This window comes from Bos grunniens, chromosome 17, assembly GCF_055505025.1.
Source record: "Bos grunniens cultivar Pamir isolate PY7600 chromosome 17, Bosgru_T2T1.0, whole genome shotgun sequence".
Lineage (NCBI taxonomy): Eukaryota > Metazoa > Chordata > Mammalia > Artiodactyla > Bovidae > Bos > Bos grunniens.
The window spans coordinates 29,178,080-29,202,253 of record NC_141181.1 but is presented as its reverse complement, the minus strand read 5'-3'; the positions used below and the strand labels follow the sequence as shown (position 1 = coordinate 29,202,253).

Genomic DNA, 24,174 nt, shown 5'->3' with positions numbered 1-24,174 from the left:
ATTACATCCCCATGACTCATTTTTTTTTTATATAATAGGAAGTATATACCTTTTGATTACCTTCACCTATTTCTGCTATTCCCTACTCCTTGACTCTGGCAACCGCCAATCTATTCTTTGTATCTATGAGTTTGGTTTTTAAAAATAAGATATGTTTCATGGTTTTGTGTATGGGCCATGCTAATTTTCTCTGTATGTTCCAGTTATTAGTATATGTGATGGTGAAGCAAGCATTCCAGTATCTTACTTTTAAATATCAGTGGATAGAAAGGATCACCAAGCCTTTGAAGGAGACAGACAGACATACAGAAAAAAACGAACGTTCAAGAAAGCAGAGACAATGCAGATGGCAGAATAAAATCTTAAACAATATTGTAAAATACTTAATAAAGAGACAATGTAACATTTATCTGTACTAAGATACTATAGAAAAAGAAACATTCAAAGGATAAGAAATGGCTCTTTAAAAAAATTATGATAGCTAAATAAAATATTCAACATATGGTTAACTAGAAGAAAATTTAAAGAAACCTCCAATTGTCACCCCATGGACTATATACAGTCCACGACATTCTCCTGGCCAGAATACTGGAGTGGGTAGCCATTCCCTTCTCCAGGGGATCTTCCCAACCCAGGGATCAAACCCATCTCCCACGTTGCAAGTGGATTCTTTACCAGCTGAGCTACCAGGGAAGCACCCAAGAAAGGAGAAAATAAATGAACGAATGGACTATGGGACAGAAAAAATATGAAAATTAGGGAATCAATCCATCAGATCCAATATCCAGCTAATACTATGTTTGAGAAAAAAATGATAAAAAAATAATAAAATTATTCAACAACAACCAAAAAAAGATCCCTGAAAAAAATTCCCCCAAATTGAAGAACATCATTTGTATATTGAAATGTCCCCAGTAAAATGAATGAAAAACAATTCTTACTAAACGTACATGCTGTGCAGTTTTAGAATATTAATCGTGGTGGCAGTGGAGTGGATGACCCTGCAAGTCTCCAGGGGAGGGGAAGCAGGTCAAATAAGAAAATTTGGAATTTTGAATGAAAGGAATTTTTAAGGAAAAAATTATTTAAAACCTAGAATTTCCAACACAGGATTCATTATTCAAACTATGAAACACCTTTAAAGGTAAAATAAGGATATTTCTAAACACTGTTTTTAAGTATACCTTCCACGTGTACTCAGGAAGCTGAAGGGAGGGCGTCTACTGAAATGGGGTGGAGGCAACAAAGGGCCGAAACGAACAGTGGTTCACATTTCTGTCTTATCGGCATAGTCTTCGAAAGAAGCACCAAATTTAAAAATAGGAAGAGGTAGTTTAAAACAATTTTATTCATTTCACTCCAGTCTTATTCAACAGAGCAGATACAAACTAGCAGTCTTTCGCAAAGAACTGTCATTCCCCAGAGATACTTCCAGTCCCCATGAGTTACCTAAAAAAAGTGGGGTGGGGGGTGAAGTGGCTGCCTTTGGAAGATGGTAGGAAATGATTTATGCTTCCCAGATGTCTGAGGCATTTGAAAGGATCACAAACAATAATTTTATATATAAATAATATGTGTTTGATTTTATAGAACAAAGATGCCCATTAAAAACACAGCTTTTCAATCTGATAGTTCCATTAAATAGGATAGATTTACATCTAAAACAATGGCTGAACATTAGACACATACCAACTACACTAATAATTCTGCTTTGTCTTATATAAAATAATAGGTGTTTTTAAATTTTAAAGTAAAACATTTTTATCATAATGGAAACAATATTAATTTAATAGCTCCAAAAGACAGTCAAGGTAAAAATTTCCTCTTCAAAGGCAATTAGCTGAATACTGAACTTTAAAAAATACCCTTAGATTTTCTTACATATGCAGGAATCCCTTCTTCAGAAGCTTTCAATTAAGTTATAACTTTATACTAAAAGCCAAACAAAAAACCCTGAAAATCTCAAAGCCTTAAGTACTAAAAACACAACTTAAAGCACCAATGAACAATTTGATTCCTTATGAAGTACTATCAGAATCAAAGGAAGTGAAATTCACTTATTCAGACTTCACTATTTCAAGTTCTCTAGCATTTATGTGCATAACACAGAATGCTCCTAAAATAACAAATAAAAAGAAATCTACAACCACAGACTTTTTCTCTAAGGTAAACCAAAAATAAGCTCAAGAAAACAATCAAATATTTGACCAACTACTGAAATATTTAGAAAAAAAAAATCCCAAACTCCGGCATTTAAAAATAACAACTTCTTTCATCAGAATCTCAAGTTAGCAGTTAAAATCATTTAGTTCTGAACCCACTGTGAGCAAAGAAATTACTTTCATTAACATTTTGGAGAATAAGAAACAGAAGTCCAAAAACACTAATTTTTTCTGAACAAACACAATCAGCCATGGATCTGTGACTAGAACTGAGATCTCAATTTTGATGCGCTTAGATCAGTAGACTATTTCTGAGTATAACAGAGTCCAATCTACAGAGTGGATTTTTTAGCTATAAACCATAATGTGATTTTATAGGCTATAGTCACTGTATCTTTAATAGACCACAAATGACAATTTTAATGTTTCTTAAGGGAGTATGCAACAAGTATGCATTAAGATAACAAAGACAAAGCTACAAAATATATTTAAAAAGTACTGTGCGTGCTCAGTTGCTAAGTCGTGTCCGACTGTTTGCAATGTCATGGACTGTAGCCCCCTGGGTTCCTCTATCCATTGGATTCTCCAGGCAAGAATTCTGGATTAGGCTGCCATTTCTTTCTCCAAGGGATCTTCCTGACCCAGGGATCTAACTCATGTCTATTGTGTCTCCTGCATTTGTAGATGGATTCTTTACCACTGCATCACCTGGGGAAACATCCTAAAAAGTAGCCCAGACCTTCAAAGGTAACTGAAAATTACTGTTTCGTAAGACTTCAGGAAAAACATCAATAATGATTTCTCAAGTATTTTTTCTCATGTATCTGCTCAGGAAGGAAAGGATTTTTCTACACAATTTTTACCCAACTTAATTATCTCTTTTCCTGTTTTAAGGTGAAAAGGAACATTTTTAATTTTAGGATTAATCAAACTTGACTAACACTGTTTTGGAGAAAAAGCAAAGAGAGAAATGATCTTTGAGTATATGTTCAAAATATATGTTCAATCTTTTGAATATGACTTTTTAAATAAACAATATCCAACAAACCAGATTTTAAACCTATGATTTATATAGTTTGTTTAGCACTTATAAAACAGAGTATAATAAGCAAACTCTAATATGGAATAACTTTTGAAGCTTGTAGACAAAGCTAGATGTATTTAACAATTTACCTTGCTTCTAATTGTTTTATACTAGATTGTAACTGCTGTAAGCGCCTATCTGATGCTTCTTCTCTTCCTTGCGCAGAAACCATATCCTCCTCCTAGGGGGAAAAAAAAAAAACTGAATGTTTATGTTTAGTATGTAAAAGTTCAATACATCATTAAACAGAATAAAGAAAACACTCTAAAGCGCTTTAAATGATATTGATAGAATTTCATATATAAGTTCAGTCAGTCAGTTCGGTCCCTCTGTTATGTCCGACTCTTTGTGACCACATGGACTGCAGCACGTCAGGCTTCCCTGTCCATCATCAACTCCCAGAGCCTGCTCAAACTCATGTCCACTGAGTCAGTGATGCCGTCCAACCATCTCATCCTCTGTCATCCCCTTCTCCTCCTGCCTTCAGTCTTTCCCAGCCTCAGGGTCTTTTCCAACGAGTCAGTTCTTCGCATCAGGTGGCCAAAGTGTTGGAGTTTCAGCTTCAGCCTCAGTCCTTCCAATGAGTATTCAGGACTGATTGCCTTTAGGATTGACTGGTTTGATTTCCTTGCTGGCCAAGGGACTTCAAGAGTCTTTTCCAACACCACAGTTCAAAAGCGAAGCAATCCTACTTTGGGAACAGAGCATGCATATACTAAAAAAGGGGAAGAGAAAAAGAAAGTGAAAGTAAAAGTCGCTCAGTCATGTCCGACTCTTTGTGACCCCATGGACTGTAGTCCATGGAATTCTCCAGGCCAGAATCCTGGACTGGGTAGCCGTTACCTTCTCCAGAGGATCTTCCCAACCCAGAAATCGAACCTAGGTCTCCCGCATTGCAGGCTGATTCTTTACCAGCTGAGCTATCAGGGAAGAGAACCTATCAATTCTGTATAGGTAAAACAATAATCAAATCAGAAATTGTATATGGATTTTTACCACTATTGCAACTATTTCTCTATAGTACAAGTCTAACAAAACAAGACAGTGATTTGTAGGCAGATAATCTGCCCTTAGAGTATGTTCTCTTAACCAAGTTATACTGCATTCCATTATAATCATAAACAGAGATTCTTGAAATAGTGAGGCATCAAAATTAATAGGTTTTATTTGTACCACCTTTATAAAAATTTCCTGTTCATCCTTTCCTATCTTTTGGTGTGTTCTTCTATTGGCTTTGTTTTGCCCTCAGCTTTGAAGTACAGTTCTACTGGACACAGAATCTTAACGAGCACTTTTTTCCTTCAGTACTTCAAGTGTACCACTCCAGTGTTTTTTGCTTTCAGTTTCTTGATGACAGGTCCGCCTATCTCTGTTCATTTCATTTTTCTGTTGCTGCTTTCAAGTTTTCTAACTGGCTGTCAGTTTTGTCCTGATGTGTTTAAAGTGATTTTCTTAGTGTTTATCTTACTAAGGGTTCACTGAGATTCTTGAATCTGCTAATATTTTCTACCAAATTTAGGAAGTTTTCAGATATTTCTTTAAATAGCTTTTCTGCCCCCTACTTCGGCAACTCCAATTACACTTCTCTTGGCTTACTTCATGTCCCACAGATCTGAGGTCCTGTTCATTTTTCTTCCATCTTTTAAACTCTGTTCTTTGAACAGGAACATTTCTACTCATCTATCTTAAAGTTCATTGATTATTTCTTCTGCTTGTTCTAATTTTTATTGTCGTTGTTTGGTCGCTCAGTCGTGTCTGACTCTCTGACCCCACGGACTGTAGCTTGCCAGGCTTCCCTGTCTTTTACTATCTCCTGGAGTTTGCTCAAACTCATGTCCACTGAGTTGATGATGCCATCCAACCATCTCATCCTCTGTCATCCCCTTCTACTCTTGCACTCAATCTTTCCCAGAATCAGGGTCTTTTCCAATGAGTTGGCTCTTCGTGTCAGATAGCCAAAGTACTGGAGCTTCAGCTTCAGCATTAGTCCTTCCAATGAACATTCAGGATTAACTGGTTTCATCTCATTGCTGTCCAAGGGATTCTCAAGAGTTTTCTCCAGCATCACAGTTCAAAAGCATCAATTTTGAGCCCATCTAATAAAATCTTTATTTGGGTTGCTGTACTTTTAAAATCTAGAATTTCTATTTTTAAAATTATTTTGTAGTTCTCAATTAAAAACTCTTTATCTATTTTTCCCACTGAAATCTTATTTTACTCTAATTTAAAAATATTTTCTTTAACTATTTGAACATATTATAACAGCTTATTTGAAGCCTTTGCTTGCTAAATCCAAAAGCCAAACCCAAACTCAGTGAAAAGTGATAAGTTTCTATCAACTTCTTCTTCTTCCCTCTCCCCCTACCAATTATACTTTAGTATGTAGTAAGTTTTGATTGAAAACTGGATAATAAAGATAATCCATTACAGTTTCTCTAGATTCTATTTTGTTCTTTCAAGGATTATTAACTATTGTTCAGTTTAGGCAATTACCTTACCTAGATTCACACTCTGAGGTGGTTCCCCTACAGTGTGCAGCAGCTGCCATCTGTGATTTCATTATTATTTTTTTTTTTCCACTGTTGCTTTTCTAGCTGGGCTCCCTGGGAACTAGCTGTGCCCGCATAATTTGAGGATCAATCAATTTTTGAGCAGAGGGAGGGCTCATCCTCTTTGTGGATTCATCGCTCTTACAGATTCCCTGGTAATTTCCAGCTGCTCTGCTGGCTTTGGGCTCTGCCCACTGATACTTCAAATATGAGTGCTTCAGCATTCAGCTGCTCAAGCTGCACACATCGTGGGAATGAACTCAGGTATAAAAAGCAGCAAACCTAAACATCTAGTTTCATATGGCTATATCTTTCAAGAGTAGATGCCTCTCTCAGCCTACTTTTTCACTGGGTTTCCTGGGACCCTCTCCCAACTCCCACACGCATAACTTGACCATCAGCCACAGATTTGGTCAGCGTTTACATTAAGGATTTGAATCTCAATTGTGTGTGTGTGTGTGTGTGTGTGTGTGTGGTGTTCTCTTGCTGCCAGTATTTCTTCTTTACCTTCAACTACTTTTCTAGCCCTAAACTTTGATCTTGAACACTATTATAGTGTTAGTCTCTCAGTCGTTTCCAACTCTTTGTGACCCCATGGACTGTAGCCCGCCAGGCTCCTCTGTCCATGGGATTCTCCAGGCAAGAATATTGGAGTGGGTTGCCATTTTCTTCTCCACGAGCACTACTATAGGAGCCTATAAAGCTTTCGCTTGCTGAAGCCATAGCTGCAGGGATTAAGGAGAACTCTGAGGCCAGAAAGTTAAAAACTCATGATTCTTATCTCTTTTGGTGACTGTTTCTGGGAGTGCTGCAGTGTTTCAAAAAACCCAATTTTTATAACTATTATCTATGAGAAGGTTTGCATAAGCTTTTCACAAATCTACTGTTAATGGAAATCTATAACCAACTTTCACATATTAGGAAATAAGGCTTAGAGAAGTTACATAGCTAACAAGCACCAGAGTTAGAGTTTTAATTATTCAGTTCAGTTGCTCAGTCGTGTCTGACTCTTTGCGACCCCATGAATCGCAGCATGCCAGGCCTCCCTGTCCATCACCAACTCCCACAGCTCAACCAGACTCACGTCCATCGAGTCAGTGATACCATCCAGCCATCTCATCCTGTGTCGTCCTCTTCTCCTCCTGCCCCCAATCCCTCCCAGCATCAGAGTCTTTTCCAATGAGTCAACTCTTCACATGAGGTGGCCAAAGTACTGGAGTTTCAGCTTTAGCATCATTCCTTCCAAAGAAATCCCAGGGCTGATCTCCTTCAGAATGGACTGGTTGGATCTCCTTGCAGTTCAAGGGACTCTCAAGAGTCTTCTCGACACCACAGTTCAAAAGCATCAATTCTTTGGCGCTCAGTCTTCTTCACAGTCCAACTCTCACCTGACCTCTCCATGACACCTTCTCTATTAAAATCTTCTTTCTGTAAAACTTCTCTATTACACATAAAAAGAACCAGTCTTTTATGCCAATAAATAACACAAAACGTGGTATTAAACAAAAGGTAGTATTAAATACCTCTTTTCCATCTACATCTAACCAGTTAACCTAAACTGGATCTTACATTAACATGCACTTCAGCAACAATGTGTTAAGGGATGATTATGATATCATGTTTATTAACAAGGTATAGTGAATAGGAATAAAAAGTTATTTCCAGTGTTATAACAGTTTCCTAATTTCATATTCAGAGGACAATAACATGATTAATTCACTTTTCCAGCAATCCTCTTTAACACCTAATCCAAAACAGATCAACAATAAAATACACAGAAAACAAAGCTACAGGCATCATACCAAGCTGTCTTAGAAAAAGGAACATACCTTCTTCTGCATCTGTCCTTGAAGGTCTTCAGTCACTTTAGTTAACTCTTCCACTTTTGCTGCTGCAACTCTCAGATCTAACTTGGCTTGCCTAAAATACAAAGTAAATTAACAAATACTGTTTTCATAGACGATAAAAAATTTTTAAATTAGAAAAGAAACCTAAATTTGGTAAAATCAGTACTAACCACAATACATCTAAAAATAAATCTAAGAGACAAATGTTAAAAGATTCTTTTATTCGTATTGAAAGACCTCTCTATGTGGAAGAGAGTGAAGAAAAAATAGAGCTGAAAGGATGAGTTCAAAGTGGAAGTCATTAATACTTTAATCGGATAAATTACATTTTATACTCAAATAATTCAACAGATTTCATGAAGAACTTTATCATCTTGATAAATTATAAGAATGTCAGTGCATTATGTAGACTACAGCTATGTCTATAATTTCCTGAACAAAGAGAAATATTGCTTATTGGCCTTTCTATGAAAATGAACCCAAGTTTCAACACCTTGATCATTCCTTACACACTAGAAGTAGAACAACCTCTTAACATAATGGACTGAAACATGTCTCAAGATAGTCTAATATTACTTTCTTTACCAAGGACAAAAAGGACAAGTTTCTGAATGTTTTAGCAGAATCAAATTAGTTTTAATATCTTCTTGACTCCCCACAAAAAAAGATTTTAGAATACTACTACTAAAACAAAACAAAAAAAGATTTTAAAATTAAACACTAAGTGGAAATACAGAACATGTGGATTATGGGGGAAAACATACATTTTTAGGAAGGAAGGTATTTTAGTGTAGGAACTGCCGATATTTATTTCTTAATTATATTTTATGTATGTATTATAAATACAAAGCATACCAGCGCTATTGAATCCAAAGAAATTATTTTATGCAAAACTCACAATAAACATTAATTCATTACTTTTGACTTTAACAATATCTATAATTACATAATTAATTAGCATAAAACAACAGGAAATAAAAATCTAATAATACCTAAAATGTTTCAGGTAGTTATTAGGTTCCAGGATCTGCCTTAAATGTTCTGTGGATATCGTCTCACTTAACAATAACTGTGAATAAGTCCTATTTTTATATCAAACTGAAGTCAAGCCAGTATGCTGACAGGTTTGCCAACCTGCCTACGGATTCAAAAATAAGTAATGAAATAGGTAAAGAGTCCTCTAAGATATTTGTTGTTATTCAGTTGCTAAGTCGAGTCCAACTCTTTGCAACCCCATAGACTGCAGCATGCCAGGCGTCCTTGTCCATCACTATCTCTCAGAGTTTGCTCAAACTCACGTCCATTGAGTCAGTAATGGTGTCCAACCATCTCATCCTCTGTCATCCCCTTCTGGCGCTCCCAATTTTTTCCAGCATTAAGGTCTTTTGCAGTGAGTTGGCTCTGTGATATACTGTTACCGAAAAATGGTACCAATAATGTTTCATAAGATTAAGCACTTATGAATAAGCTTTGTTTTAAATGAACCCAGTTTATAAAACGGAGAAGGCAATGGCACCCCACTCCAGTACTCTTGCCTGGAAAATCCCATGGATGGAGGAGCCTGGTAGGCTGCAGTCCATGGGGTCGGTAAGAGTCGGACGCGACTGAGCGACTTCACTTTCACTTTTCACTTTCATGCATTGGAGAAGGAAATGGCAACCCACTCCAGTGTTCTTGTCTGGAGAATCCCAGGGACAGGGGATCCTGGTGGGCTGCCATCTCTGGGGTCGCACAGAGTCGGACACGACTGAAGTGACTTAGCAGCAGCAGCAGTTTATAAAAATCTGACTTCATTAGCCATAAATTTTTTCTACACATTCACCAAATAACAAAACAAAAACAACTTCAAGACCACCTTACGCTAATGCACGTAAAATGTGAACTAAGAGACGATGTCAGGAGAGCATCTACTATATGAATCAATCAACAAATCTACCAGTTATAAAAGTCTATATATTTTAAAAAGGAAAACTTCAGGAGTAAGATTTTATATAGTAATGATAAAACTGAGTAACCTCTGAACAAGCATAGCACCCACTCTGATTTGGCTTTCTTGCCCTCAGAAGAGGGATAATAATGCTTATTCTACCTATGCCATGAGATTGGTGAACAGGTCAAAATAGGTAATGTACATTAAAGTACACTGTAAAGTATAAAGAAATGGAAGGTCAGAGCATGATTAAAGAAAAAAAAAAAATGTGTTAGAGATACAGTGGGAATGAGGTGCAATATGGAGTACCTGCGAGTCAGGAACCCAATTCTGTGAGCAATCAATGCTGTAGCTTACTTCAGTTCACTTGACCACAAGTTTCTCAGCAGTCTCATGTCCCACAATGGCGAGGTGGATTAGATAATTTTCCAAAACCAAGACTCTGTACTAGATGGTTTCCTGATTTCTAATCTGCCTACTGATTCTACTTCTAAATGGCATCTCAGCTGTGTATTCCATTTCTACTTCCATGGCCCAATCACTGGCCTCATCATTATTTCTCAGGACTATCTCAATAGATTACAAACTGATCTCCTGACTTCTGGTCTCCTCTTTAATGAATCCTACCTGCCCCACACCACCCCCCCCCAAAGTTATCTGATGATAAAAATTCTTGTATAATAATGATTTCTGGATTCCTCACTTCTTTGGGCATATAATCAATACTCCTCAGCATGGCTTATAGTTAGTTACCATCTGGCCTCAAAAGAGTCTCATCTCTTGTTAGTTCCTCTCATGTGATTTATGTTCCTAGTATAACAGACTACTAACTCCATGTTTCTTTTAACACAGCCTTGTCTATTTTTCCACATTTGACTTGAGTAGACTTCTTTTGCTTTTACTGATAAATTCCTTAACAACTTTCAAGACTTAGCTCAAAAGTCTCCTCATTTCAAGTCTTCTCTAACTTCTAGGCAAAAGTCTCTAGAATGTCAGCTCTTATAATTCATAATACTTTACACACTGTTAACAGATACTCCTCTCATGGAACTGTGAGTTTATGGGGAAAAATATGGAATGTAAGATCATTAGAAGCAAGGGTCATATTTTATTAGTTTTAAAATCCTCATGGATAGCACACTGCCTGGCATGTGGCAGACAAGTAAATGGATCATAAATAAATCAAAGAGGGCACAAAAGGAAAGGAGACAGAGGGTCACAGGTACCAGTCTGTCTTGATATTTTACTCAGATCTTGAAGGTCCAATTTTTTATTCATGTGTGGAAATCCTAAAAGAATAATTTTGTGAGCAATTCTTCAAAATGTATCTTATTTGAAACAGAGCCTTTCATTTGAAACAGAATCTCTTAAGTTATATTCCCTAAAACATACAAACAGCTATTATGCTTTTTGAGGAAAATATACAGTAAGTTATATATGCTTATTTATTCCTACACTGTTCTACAAGACAGAAATGAAATAGATAGCTCTTTATATCTACTTCTGACATGAAATACTGAAAAATATTCTAGAACTAAAGTCATAAGATCTATCCTTTACACTTGACTCTATCAGCACAGGAGACTGTGAGAACTCAGCCAACGACTTCTCTAAGGTTCAGAACTGAGGCCGTAAAATAAAGATAAAAACAATTTTCCTGCATAACTCACAGAAATATCATAAAGTTCAAATAAGGCAAGGCCTATTAAAGTACTTTATAAACTTTACTGTCAGTACAGTGCAGTCGCTTAGTCATGTCCGACTCTTTGTGACCCCATGGACTGCAGCACGCCAGGCTTCCCTGTCCATCACCAACTCCCAGAGCTTGTTCAAATTCATATTCATTGAGTCCGTGATACCATCCCACCATCATCCTCTGTAATCCCCCTCCCTTCCTGCCTTCAATCTTTCCCAGCATCAGGGTCTTTTCCAATGAGTCAGGTCTTTGCAACCAGTGGCCAAAGTACTGGAGTTTTAGCAGTTTATACAAATGTAAGCTATCATCATAATCTTGCCTCTTTTTAGATTTTGAGTTGTCAGGAATGGTGTGGTATTGCATTAATTTATAGCTGGTTTGCAAAAGCTTGAGGGATGCTTGAATGTCTGGCTTTGCCTCTGGGCCAAAAAGTGAAAAGTGGGATTTATGGTGTGCTGCTTAAAGTCTGAATCTCCTCTGGTAACCCTCAAACACGATCTGTTCACTGATGGCTTTCACCTGGTATAACTGGTTAGGCAGCCGGACTGGACTACGTGATCAGAGGGGCAAAGGAAAAAAAAAAAACAAAAAACAACACAAACCTAAAACTTCTCTGAGTTTTCCTGAAGCCAAGATTCACTGTATAACATCTTGGTGGGTCAACCTGGAGACAAAGCATACCTGTGTGTGCAGAAAGACCATACAGCATTTGGGTCTGGATGTCACTTGGGCCTCCTAAGCTTCCCCTGTGCTCTTTTACTTATTATTGCACAATATCCTTAGCCTTTAAATAGAAGCTTATGTGCCTAAGCTCTGTGGAGTCTTAGGAGTCACTTCAAATATTCAAACTTGTGAAATCTTTAGTTTCAACAAAAATAATTCTAATTTTATTTTATGAAGGAGCTTTAATAACTAGTTATACTATTTTACATTTAAATGTTTTAGATACACAAAGAAAAGTGAAAGTGCTACTCAGTTGTGTCTGACTCGTTGCGACCCCATGGACTGTAGCCTGCCAGGCTCCTCTGTTTATGGAATTCTCCAGGCAAGAATACTGGAGTGGGTAGCAATCTCGTTCTCCAGGGGATCTTCCCCACCCTGGAATCGAACTTAGGTCTCCCGCACTGCAGGCAGATTCTTTACTGTTTGAGCCACAAGGGAAGCTTGTACATCCTTTTATAAAGGTCAAAACAAGTTTTCATTTTTAAAAAAACTGATAAATAAAATAGTTACATTTTATTTTTGCTAAAAGGAATATTTTTAAAAGCACATTACTTTTAGGTATGCTTCTTTGTCAAGCAATTTAAAATTTCTGAGATTTTTCTTTAATATGATTTTCATCACTCATTAAAGAAGTTTGATCTTTAAAAAGCAAAGCTTTGCTCTGTTAAGCAAAGTATAACCAAATATAAAACATATGATTTACCTCAATGTAGTTTATATAAGTATACACTTAAATTATAGCATTAACTTGAACAGAAATTAAATGTTTTAATTATAAATATCTTTAAGATTTAAATCCATTTTAAGAAGAGTTTTTATCTGTCTTTTTCAGGCTCATGTCAAGAGAATTATAGAAATGTGTACAGTATTTGTTTCACACAATGAGAAGTGATAACATTCTGAGGAAAAAGAAAAAAATGCATTACTTTAGCAAGTTCATCTGCAATTATCTGTAAAATAAAGCCAATCACTTATGCTTAAAAATTAGAAAATCCCCAATTTTAGACAAAGTTCTGAATTTCTAAGATCACTTCTGATTTTAGAAAACTGACTACAAGTAGCAAAACTGGAAAAAGTTTAACTTTTCTCTCCTTTTAATCTTTAGTAGCAGTCTAATGATTAAAAGCTTTCAAAGGACAGAAGACTACACAGAAAGCAACAGATATTAATAATCTGTGGACTGAGTTATCAAAACCTTAAAACAGAGGCTACTCAGTCTTGAAAACAGTTCATTTGTACATAATTTTTTACATAATTCAAAATTATATATAATTCAAAGTAGTTCAAAGTCCCGATTTCTATGTTGAAATGTAATTTTCCATCAAACCAGTGAGACACGACTGAGTGACGAACACTTTTACTTTTCAGTAGTAGTTTTCCATACTTTCTTCGTACGAAAGCAAGCACTCTGTAACTACATTACATACAGCCTCTGAGTCTTATTCATTCAGAATGTCAGAGTGGTACTTGCTCATCTCTGTTTTTCAGAATCTCTACAGATAATTCTGATACACAGCTATGGCCTTAGATTTTACTGAATAACTGCACAATCAGTATGTTTACCATTACAAAGAAACTGTAAACAATTATTTCAAATACAGTTTTAGGGTTATACGACTTTGAGTACCACTGACAAAGTGTATAACATATTAATTCACTTTCTATTATTAACCAGGCTTATGCAATGGGCATACTCAAAAAATGTTTATCAAGTACCTGTGACATCTAGAACACAGAAGGTGTTCTTTAAGGTAATACAAAACACACAAAGATAGGTTAGATACAGTAATCTTTAGGAGGGCCACAAAGCACACTTTAAGCATCACAAAAGACTGAAGTATTATGATTCAGAGTAGGTAGTACATTTGCATTTAGTTTCAGTTCAGTTCAGTTCAGTCGCTCAGTCGTGTCCGACTCGTTGCGACCCCATGAATCACAGCACACCAGGCCTCCCTGTCCATCACCAACTCCCGGAGTTCACTCAGACTCACGTCCATTGAGTCAGTGATGCCATCCAGCTATCTCATCCTCTGTCGTCCCCTTCTCCTCCTATCCCCAATCCCTCCCAGCATCAGAGTCTTTTCCAATGAGTCAACTCTTCGCATGAGGTGGCCAAAGTACTGGAGTTTCAGCTTTAGCATCATTCCTTCCAAAGAAATCCCAGGGCTGATCTCCTTCAGAATGGACTGGTTGGATCTCCTTGCAGTCCAAGGGACTCTCAAGAGTCTTCTCCAACACCACAGTTCAAAAGCATCAAGTCTTCGGCACTCAGCCTTCGTCACAGTCCAACTCTCACATCCATACATGACCACAGGAAAAACCGTAGCCTTGACTAGACGAATTTGTTGGCCAAGTAATGTCTCTGCTTTTGAATATGCTATCTAGGTTGGTCATAACTTTCCTTCCAAGGAGTAAGCGTCTTTTAATTTCATGGCTGCAGTCACCATCTGCAGTGATTTTGGAGCCCAGAAAAATAAAGTCTGACACTGTTTCCCCATCTATTTCCCATGAAGTGATGGGACCGGATGCCATGATCTTCGTTTTCTGAATGTTGAGCTTTAAGCCAACTTTTTTACTCTCCACTTTCACTTTCATCAAGAGGCTTTTTAGTTCCTCTTCACTTTCTGCTGTAAGGGTGGTGTCATCTGCGTATCTGAGGTTATTGATATTTCTCCTGGCAATCTTGATTCCAGCTTGTGCTTCTTCCAGCCCAGCATTTCTCATGATATACTCTGCATGTAAGTTAAATAAGCAGGGTGACAATATACAGCCTTGACGTACTCCTTTTCCCATTTGGAACCAGTCTGTTGTTCCATGTCCAGTTCTAACTGTTGCTTCCTGACCTGCATACAAATTTCTCAAGAGGCAGGTCAGGTGGTCTGGTATTCCCATCTCTTTCAGAATTTTCCAGTTTATTGTGATCCACACAGTCAAAGGCTTTGGCATAGTCAATAAAGCAGAAATAGATGTTTTTCTGGAACTCTCTTGCTTTTTCCATGTGGGAGGTATTGAAAGTAAGAATTGGCAGAGGCCGAACAGTAAATCTCACAAGCAGAGATCTCACAAGAGTAAATTTACTCACAAGAGTAAATCTAAAAAGAGCTTCAGGAAGGAACAAATAAGTTCAAGCATAAAGGTAGGCAGGTGTAGAGCTTATTTAGGGAAGAAGGGAAGGAAGACTGAAAAAGGCAACAGGGGCTACAACGTAAATGACCTTAATTGACAAGTTAGGCAATCTGTATTAATTTAAGGACAATGGAGAGCTACTCAAATATAATGAGATCAGAGCTACACTTTAGGAATTTGAATAAAAGGCAGGGAATGTCTACATGAGTGATGGTAACGATAAGCAAGCAGTTCCACTGGGAGAGATGGCATAGATTTTACAGAGACAGAATTTAAGGGATTCTATCCATTCACTCTTTGAACAAATATTTACTGAATGTTTATAATACGCCTTGCACTATGAATATAATCTGGACATGTTGAGTTTCACATGTTTGTGGCTCATTCAGCTTTTGTTTATTTTTAGCCATTTCAGGATTCCTATGCTTATTTTTATTGAGCACCAACCCAAACTACTCCCTGATAGCTCAGTTGGTAAAGAATCCACCTGTAATGTAGGAGACCCCGGTTCGATTCCTGGGTCAGGAAGATTCTCTGGTGAAGGGACAGGCTACTACTCCAGTGTTCTTGGGCTTTCCCTGTGGCTCAGCTGGTAAAGAATCCACCTATAATGCGGGAGACCTGGGTTCCATCCCTGGGCTGGGAAGATCCCCTGGAGAAGTGAAAGGCTACCCACTCCAGTATTCTGGCCTAGAGAATCACTGTATAGTACATGAGTCACAAAGAGTCGGACATGACTGAGCGACTTTCATTTTCACCGGAACTACACTAAGTTGTCAGCACTGCTGATGCAGTGGCAAACAAGGGAGAAAAAGCCTCATACAGTTTATATTGCTTTAGGGGGAGACAGACAACAAATATGTAAACAAATAAATGAGATAATTTCAGAATGTGATAATGCCATGAAGCAAATGATATATAACAATGGGAGAGAGACTTGGATCATCAGTGACAACCTGTCTATAAAGAAGGAATATTTGAGCTAAGCAAGACAATGGGGCTGATTTAAGAAAATCTAAGGTGAAAGTTGGAGAAGGAAATGACAACCCACTCCAGGATTCCTGTCTGGAAAATCCTATGGCCAGAGGAGCCTAGTGGGCTACAGTCCACGGGGTTGCAAGGAATCAGACATGACGGAGCACACATGCACGCACACAAGGTGAAGAAATTACAGGCAGCGAGAATTAATAATAAATGCAGAGCGTATGAGAAAGGTACTTAATAAAGAACAATTAACTGGGATGCATCATAGAGAGAAAAGTGTAAGATGAAGATAGAGAGGAAGGCAGAGACATCAGATAATATAAATGCCTCTGGGCAAGGAAAGAATTTTGGAATTTGTTCCAACTGCAATGAAATCCACTGAGTGTTATATGCAAGTGAGTGATGTGATTTGCTTTATGCTCTGAGATTTTTTGGGTCGGTGTGTGGAGAATAAATAACAGTGGGGTAAGAGAGAAAGCAGGGAAAACAGAGAGGAGGCAAAGACAAGAGAGAGAGAGTGATGGCTTGGGGTAGCAATGACAGTGGTGATGACTGGACTCATCATCACCTGGATCAGTGCAAACATGACTTGGGTATGAGGGTAAAGCAAAAGAGCAGAACCAAGCAAGATTCACTGGTCTGAAGATAGTACCAGTTACTAAGATGGGGAAGATTGCCCTCCTCACATCAATCATAGCAATTCTACATTTATCAATATATTAGGGTTTTGTGTTCAAGATTTTTTAGCTAAAAATAGTTTAAAAACCACTGCCCTAGTATTAAGTATAGAGCTCAACAAAGTGATCAAGACCAGAGTACACATGTGGGAAACACTGTCATTGAGATGAAAGTTTAAGTTGGGTAGGGTAAAGGCAATCATCCAAGGAGAGGGTGGGGCAGGGAAACTATGTAACATGGCCAGAAATTTAAGACATTTCTACTTTTAGCAGGTAGGATGGAAATGGGAAAAGCAAAAAAAAAAAGGAAACAGTGACAAAAGTCACAGAAGAAATCAGGACACAAACAAAAAAGACCTAGTAGAAAAATTTTCAAGGACATAAAAATCATCAGTTGAAAAGAATCAATAACCAAGGAGAAAGAAGGATTTTGTTCTAAGGCAAAAAAGGTATCTCCTCCCCAACTGAGGAGGAGAATAGAGATAGGGGACCAAATCCAAATTGAAAGAAATTCTAAGGAACAACTACAGCAAATACAGGTTTTTCCTCCAAGCAATTTCAAAGAATGGGAAGCAGAAAATACAATTATCTGAGGAATCATCAGGGGAGGTATGTATACACACCTGAGGTCTTAGAAGAAACTATAGGAGACTAAGATTTGTAAAAAGAGTGAATATAACTGATGGAACAACATACAAGAAGAAACAAGTTTAGGGTTGTACAGCTGGCAAGACATGGGGATATAACAATAGAAAGGAGGGGAAAAGAAAGGAACGCATTATCTAGTTCCTAGAAATTAACAGCAACAACAACAAAGGAAAGGCTGATTTCCAGAGCAATGGAGAGAAGTTTTTTCTATTGCACAGATTAAGAAATTAGAAGACTGGAATTGACATGTACACACTATTACATATAAAATAAATAATAAGAAACTAGTGTATAGCACAGGGAACTCTACTCAGTACTCTAATATGGGAAAAGAATATTTAAAAAAGAGAGGATATATGTACATGTATAACTGAAGTCACTTGGCTCTATACCTGAAACTAACACAACATTGCAAATCAACTGTACTTCAATAGACATTAAAAAAAAAACCAAAAACTAAAGTTCATTCAGTTAAGCAACGTGGCCAAATCAAGAGGAAATTTAAAATAAGAATACTAATCTAAAGCTGTCTGACTTCAAAGTCTATGCTCTTTATACTTCACATCACACAGAAGTGTACTTCTGGGTCAGGTATACAAATGTGGAGTGTCTGCGAAATAAAATTATCAATAAAAAATACATTTTGAAATAAACTAGTAATCACCTATTGTAAGAGGAAAAAGTTCCAAACATGAAGTTATGAATTTCTTTCTGCTGTTGACTAGTATGTTCTAGGAGTAAAGTCTCATATTCTTCTTTATGCCCGAAAGTTTAAATAATAAAGATACAAACATTTTTGAATAAGCGGTAACCCCATAAATAACATTAAAGCAAAATAGGGTGAAGAGATAGGGAACTGACAGCAAAACCCTATTTCTTAAGTTTTCTACTCTCAGAAAAACTAGCTGCCAACGCATAAGAAACTGTCTGGCAATTCTTATGACTAAGCACATCTGCTCAGGGCCATTTCTCACAAAGGATAGTTTCCAAGAGTCACTATGAATCAAAACTAGTGATCGATGAATTCCAGATTTCCATAGCATCTTTATAATAAAAGACACAATATTATTCAAATTGGGACATAAGACATCTGAGAAAAATCTGTTATCTCAGCTAAAATAAAACTATTACCTGGCAGAGTTACATATACAGCAGTCCCCCCTTATCTGCAGGAGATATGTCCCAAGACTTCCAGTGGATGCCTAAAACCATGGATCCTACTGAAACCGAAGTATACCATGTTTTTCTCTATACAACACATAAATCAAAGCTTAAATTGGGCACAATGAGAAATTAATGGCAAAAATGAATAAAAACAATTTTAACAATAATAGAAGTTTTGTGAATGTGGTCTTTCTCTTATTGTACAAATTTAATGCCTTTTTCATCTTAACTAAACACTTATCACAAATCGTGGCTGTAACTTTTGCAGTTTGGTGCAACAGCAAAATCAGCATGAATTTCTTTTTCCTTCGTCACAATTTCAGGCAGATTTGTTTTTACCATTGGTCTTAGCAACCTCAGCAGAAGCTTTTTTTCTTTATTAAACAGAGAATTTTCCCCATTTCATTAAAGGAAGCACTTTAAGGCTTCTCTTTGGCATATCTGAATTGCCAACATCACTATTCTTGTGCTTTGGGGCATTATTAAGTTAAATAACGGTTATTTAAACACAGGCACTGCAGTAATCCACTAAGTGACAGGATACGGCAGAATACAGTGGACAAAATTATGATTCACAACTGGGCATCACAAAACACGACGGCACGAGATTTCTTCATACAGGACTACTAAGTGGACACATGTTACTGCATGGCTGAGGAATATAAATGTCATTTTCTAAATAATGACAGTCTAAGAAAACAGTTGTGCCCCCAAAGATTGGCGGCAAAATACACAAATAGAAAATCCACATAAATGAGTTTAGCTTTGCCCCTCTGATGAAATGCAATTTAATGAATTAACTGACTTAACGACTCAAAAAGTTGTTTTTTTTTTTTTTCCTTTTGAGCATCTTGCCAGATGTCTAGCACTGTCTTAGATGATGGTAAGGTAAAAAGGGCTACATAAAGATCCATACTTTTAAGGAGCTTAAAACCTAGCAAAGCGATTAACATGTAAAGAATTAAGTACATTAAAGTGTTAAATATACTGTGACAGATAAATGTACAGCTTATGGCTGAGGCACACAGGAAGGCACATTTGGTTGTACCTGGGGAGGAAGAAACCATAAGATGCAGAAAGTGATTTCTAGAAGATATGACACTTCTGAACCTTGAAAGCTGAGAAGACATTTATCAGGAAAAGGCATTTTAGGCACCCTGAACAATTTGAGCACAGGGAGGGATTTATGAAATAGCACAGCCTGTTTGGGTAACTGGGAATAGTTCAGGAAACTGAGATGAAGAGCGACAAGGTATAGAGTTAAGTAGCCAGGGGTCAGGTCACAGAAGACTTCATGTCATGTTAAATAATTTCCATTATATCCCATAGGCATTTTGAAGTCATTGAAGGAGACTGACATGATCAGATTTTACTTCTGAAAGATCATTTTGATGACAGTATGAAAAAGGAAGATGGAGAAGAGGTAAGCCAATCTGGAGGTTACTGCAGAAGCTCAGATGAGATGATGGACTGAGCAAAGGCAATAACAACGTAATGATGCAGAAGTGAAGGATCTGAGAGACACTCAGAAGGTAGAGTTGGGACAGAAAAGAATTTAGGATGCCTCCTAATTTTGTGAAGCAGAAACTGAACGGTGCCATTTATAAATACAAAGAGAAGATTCAAGAGATATTAATAACATGCTAAGCTTATTACCTCTGACTTATCTTGGTAGAGATAACCAGGAGACGTTTGAGCTACAAAAATTTAATAAGCTCTTATCTTTAGAGATTATGGAAGCCACAAAAGTGTACATAAGATGAAATAGGTCAAATTTCAACAATTTAGAGGCTTTCACGTCATACATAAACTTAATAAACACTGCTTCTACATTGAGAGCATACATGTAGTATGTAAGTCCTCAATAAATAAAAATAGACTGCTAAGTTACAAATTCTTTATACAAAAACAGTTATCTATGCCTGCTAATGAGATCATTCCTTAATGGCTAAAGTTTTTTTTAAATAAATACTCTGATAATGCCTCTCTAATGAAAAGATACTATGAACCCTTACACAAATGCTTTTGAGTCAATCTTTACACTACATACTTTTACAAAGATAATACTGTTGTTCCCAAAAGACACACAAATAAAGTCCTTTCCTTCACAGACTTCACAAGGCAGATATAAAATCTGAGCACACATGGCCTGAAAAGTAATTATTTTCATGACTCAGCTGAATATACATTATAAACAAATATATATGACAAAAAAATCACCTACAGAAAAAAATAGCATAAAATCTCAGTTAAAAGGAATAAATGCTCAGTATATCCACAAGAAAAGAACAGTAAAAATATCTGCTGGAATGAATGAGAGAAGTATTCCTGGAGAAGGCAAGCTTAAACCAGATTTAGAAAATTACAAATTTTCTACAAAACAGAATAAAGATCAAATGCAAAAAGGAAGGAATGGAAAGTTCTTCATGAGAAACAGCAAAATGACTATCGTATCTAACTGGAGGGTTGGGAAAGACCAGGTGAATGAACGTTCTTTGAAACTAGGCTGACAAGTTTTGTCTGCTATGATGGGTATCACTAGAAACTCTTGAAAAGAAAAATGATAAAAGATTTAATTATAAGTTCACATGATTCTCATTTTTTTTTGTATCATTAACATCAAACAACAAATTGAAACTAGTAAATTTTCAGTATAAGTATACACTTACACAAAGCTAGTGTTTAAATAGCTTCTAATGTAGTTATTTTTGGCACAGATACACACATACAGGGCATCTCAAAACCTAAATTTTGGTAATATCAATATGCCCATCATTCAGAATCTGTCAAACTTGAAAGCAACATCCTTTTCCCTAAAAGAAGCATCTGCTTATCCTTCTGTTCTTTCAAGCCTGTGGCAGGAAAAGCAAGCATAGTTTTATGTATACAACTCTGAATTGCTTAGTGTTAAGCTATGTAATATTGTCAGTAAATATTATGGCAAAGTTGCTCATGGACAGTTAAACACTTAAGATGTTTTAGGCTTTAGAAAACCAAAACTAGCTTTGTTAATCTGTAATCTCAATTTATAATCTTCAGATTCAGATGCCCAAAAACCAAATAACATAGTTGTCAAAAAACAATATATCCACTCATCATTCTTTAATGATCAACTTTCATTCTTGACTTCCTTACTGCTGTGAATACTGTTCGAGTCAGGTTTAGAAACTCACTAGAGTAGCAATTACAAAATACAAGTTCTAATTTAGCTCCTCTATGAATTTGTTGTGCAACCCCGGAAGACAATTTCTGAGACTTTGGTTCAGTTTGGTTTCTTCTATAAATTCAGGAAGTTGAGCTAAATGATTATTAAGATACCTTTAGTCCTAAAATTTCTTGATTCTTCCAATGTCCGTTAGCCCAGTATCAAAAGCCCAGTCTTTTTTTAAAGTCTCTATATAGAGAATTAAACTAAAAACTCTATATAGAGAAAATGGGCAGAACTTGGTGATATTGGGCTAAAAGGCATTAGAAGAATCATGAAATTTTATGGCTAGAGGTATCTTAATAATCATTTAGCTCAACTTCCTGAATTTATAGAAGAAATCAAACTGAACAATAGTCTCAGAAACTGTCTTGCATTATCATCATATTGGGTTTCCCAATATGGTGGCTCAGATGGTAAAGAATCTGCCTGCAATGCAGGAAACCCGGGTTCAATCCTGGGGTGGGGAAGATCCCTTGGAGAAAGGAATGGCTACCCACTCCAGTACGCTTGCCTGGAGAATTCCATGGACAGTGGAGTCTGGCAGGTTGCAGTCCATGGGGTCGCAAAGACTGAGACACAACTGAGCGACTAACATAACAACAATCATATTATAGTAGGTCTTTATGAACCAATTTCCTTATTCATTTTCCTTCCATAATTTCCACACCCTGATTTATCCTACTGATATCATAAACCTCATATTCTTTTATTCTTTTTTTCTTCCACTCTTCTCTGAACCTTGAATGCAGAGTTGAGTTAATCACACTATTCTTTCTGTGACTCCATGATCTGCCCATGACTATTAGCTGTGAAAAATCTGCTCTTATTTTTATTTTCCTGTTCATTTCCAATCTATCTCATTCCCCTTCATTTTGTAGGTTCACATTAAAATATGAATCATCCCTGCTGCTGCTGCTGCTAAGTTGCTTCAGTCGTGTCCAACTCTGTGCGACCCCATAGACGGCAGCCCACAAGGCTTCCCCGTCCCTGGGATTCTCCAGGCAAGAACACTAGAGTGGGTTGCCATTTCCTTCTCCAATGCAGCAAAGTGAAAAGTGAAAGTGAAGTTGCTCAGTCGTGTCCGACTCTAGTGACCCCATGGACTGCAGCCTACCAGGCTCCTCCATCCATGGGATTTTTCAGGCAAGAGTACTGGAGTGGGGTGCCATTGCCTTCTCCGGATACATCCCTGGATATATACATATATTGGTAAAATATATATTATTATATGCATGTATGTATTTTTGTGCCATAGATCCATATTTTTACTTTCTCAACATAACCTTGTTTTCTAGCTCTACCCTATGATTCTGTTACTACATCTTTATATGTAAATACATGTTTCTAAATGATGAACAATATTCCACAGGATGCAATTACCATATTTTACTATCCTTTTCCCTATACTATTTCTGGACATGTTTTTAATTTATTCTTTAATATAGTACATGCATGCACACATGCACAATATATGCGTGTATGTATACACACACACATGTATATATATTACACACATACTTTAAAATTATTTTATATATATGAATATGTCATATATAACTAAAACACACATGTCCATAATCTGCACTGTTGTTTAAAACATTGGAAGTGTATATGAATTGCATCATACTGTAATTGTCTTTTACCTTGTTGTTATATTCCACAGTATTAATTTGCATTTTCCTGATTGCTATATTTTTTGAAATGTTTGTTCATATCCCTTGCCCAATAGTGTATGGATTTTTATTTATTTTTATTGATGCTTAGGCAATGTGTGCTCAACACTAATGCAGTGTCAGCTGCACACTTTGCAAATGTCTTCATTTGACTTATATTAATTTTTATAATGCAAGTTTTACATTTTAACATACTCAAACAAATCAATTTTTACCTTTTTGGCTTGTGCTTAAATTTTGATTAAGAAGTAGTTCCCCAGCAAAATTTATTAAAGGGAGATTTTTTGTTTTGCTTTGTTCTTCTCTAGCACTTATTGCCTCTTAACATACTAAGATATCGTGTTTACTGTCTGCTTCTCCTGTTAGATGTCAGTTCCAGAAAGACAGAGATCTTTACTGTATTGTACATTGATGTAGCCCATGTGCAGAGGCTGGTACACAGCTGATGCTTGTAAATATTTATTCAAAGAATGGATTCACTGTTTTACAGACGTGTGTTAGATCAAGTTGTTAATCACATAAGTCACATCTTTTATATGAGTTAAATTTTTATCAGATTTAACTTATATTTAACACATAAAGATCGTATCAGTGTTAACTCTTTACTAGCATTATGGATTTGCTCTACCACATCTTGTGTTTCTGTCAGTTTATACTTTAGTATCTAGTGTTTTTATGATAAAACAATTTTAAAAACATGTTT

General features: G+C 36.6%; 1 protein-coding gene and 1 pseudogene across 16 annotated transcripts in view; both read right to left on the bottom strand.

Moving 5' to 3' along the window:
* SCLT1 (sodium channel and clathrin linker 1) overlaps positions 1–24,174 on the bottom strand; it is a 239,554-nt gene that overhangs the window by 113,817 nt on the left and 101,563 nt on the right. For all 16 annotated transcript variants that reach the window (XR_015144274.1, XR_015144271.1, XR_015144273.1 and 13 more), the window contains 2 exons: positions 7,625–7,715; positions 3,336–3,427 (listed from right to left, as the gene is read on the bottom strand). Coding sequence is in view for 11 of the 16 variants with exons in the window: in XM_086346748.1 (XP_086202874.1) it covers positions 3,336–3,427; positions 7,625–7,715 (183 nt within the window). In the remaining 5 variants the exon portion in view is untranslated. The remainder of the gene's footprint in view (positions 1–3,335; positions 3,428–7,624; positions 7,716–24,174) is intronic.
* Positions 141–234, bottom strand: LOC147355138 (U6 spliceosomal RNA; annotated as a pseudogene).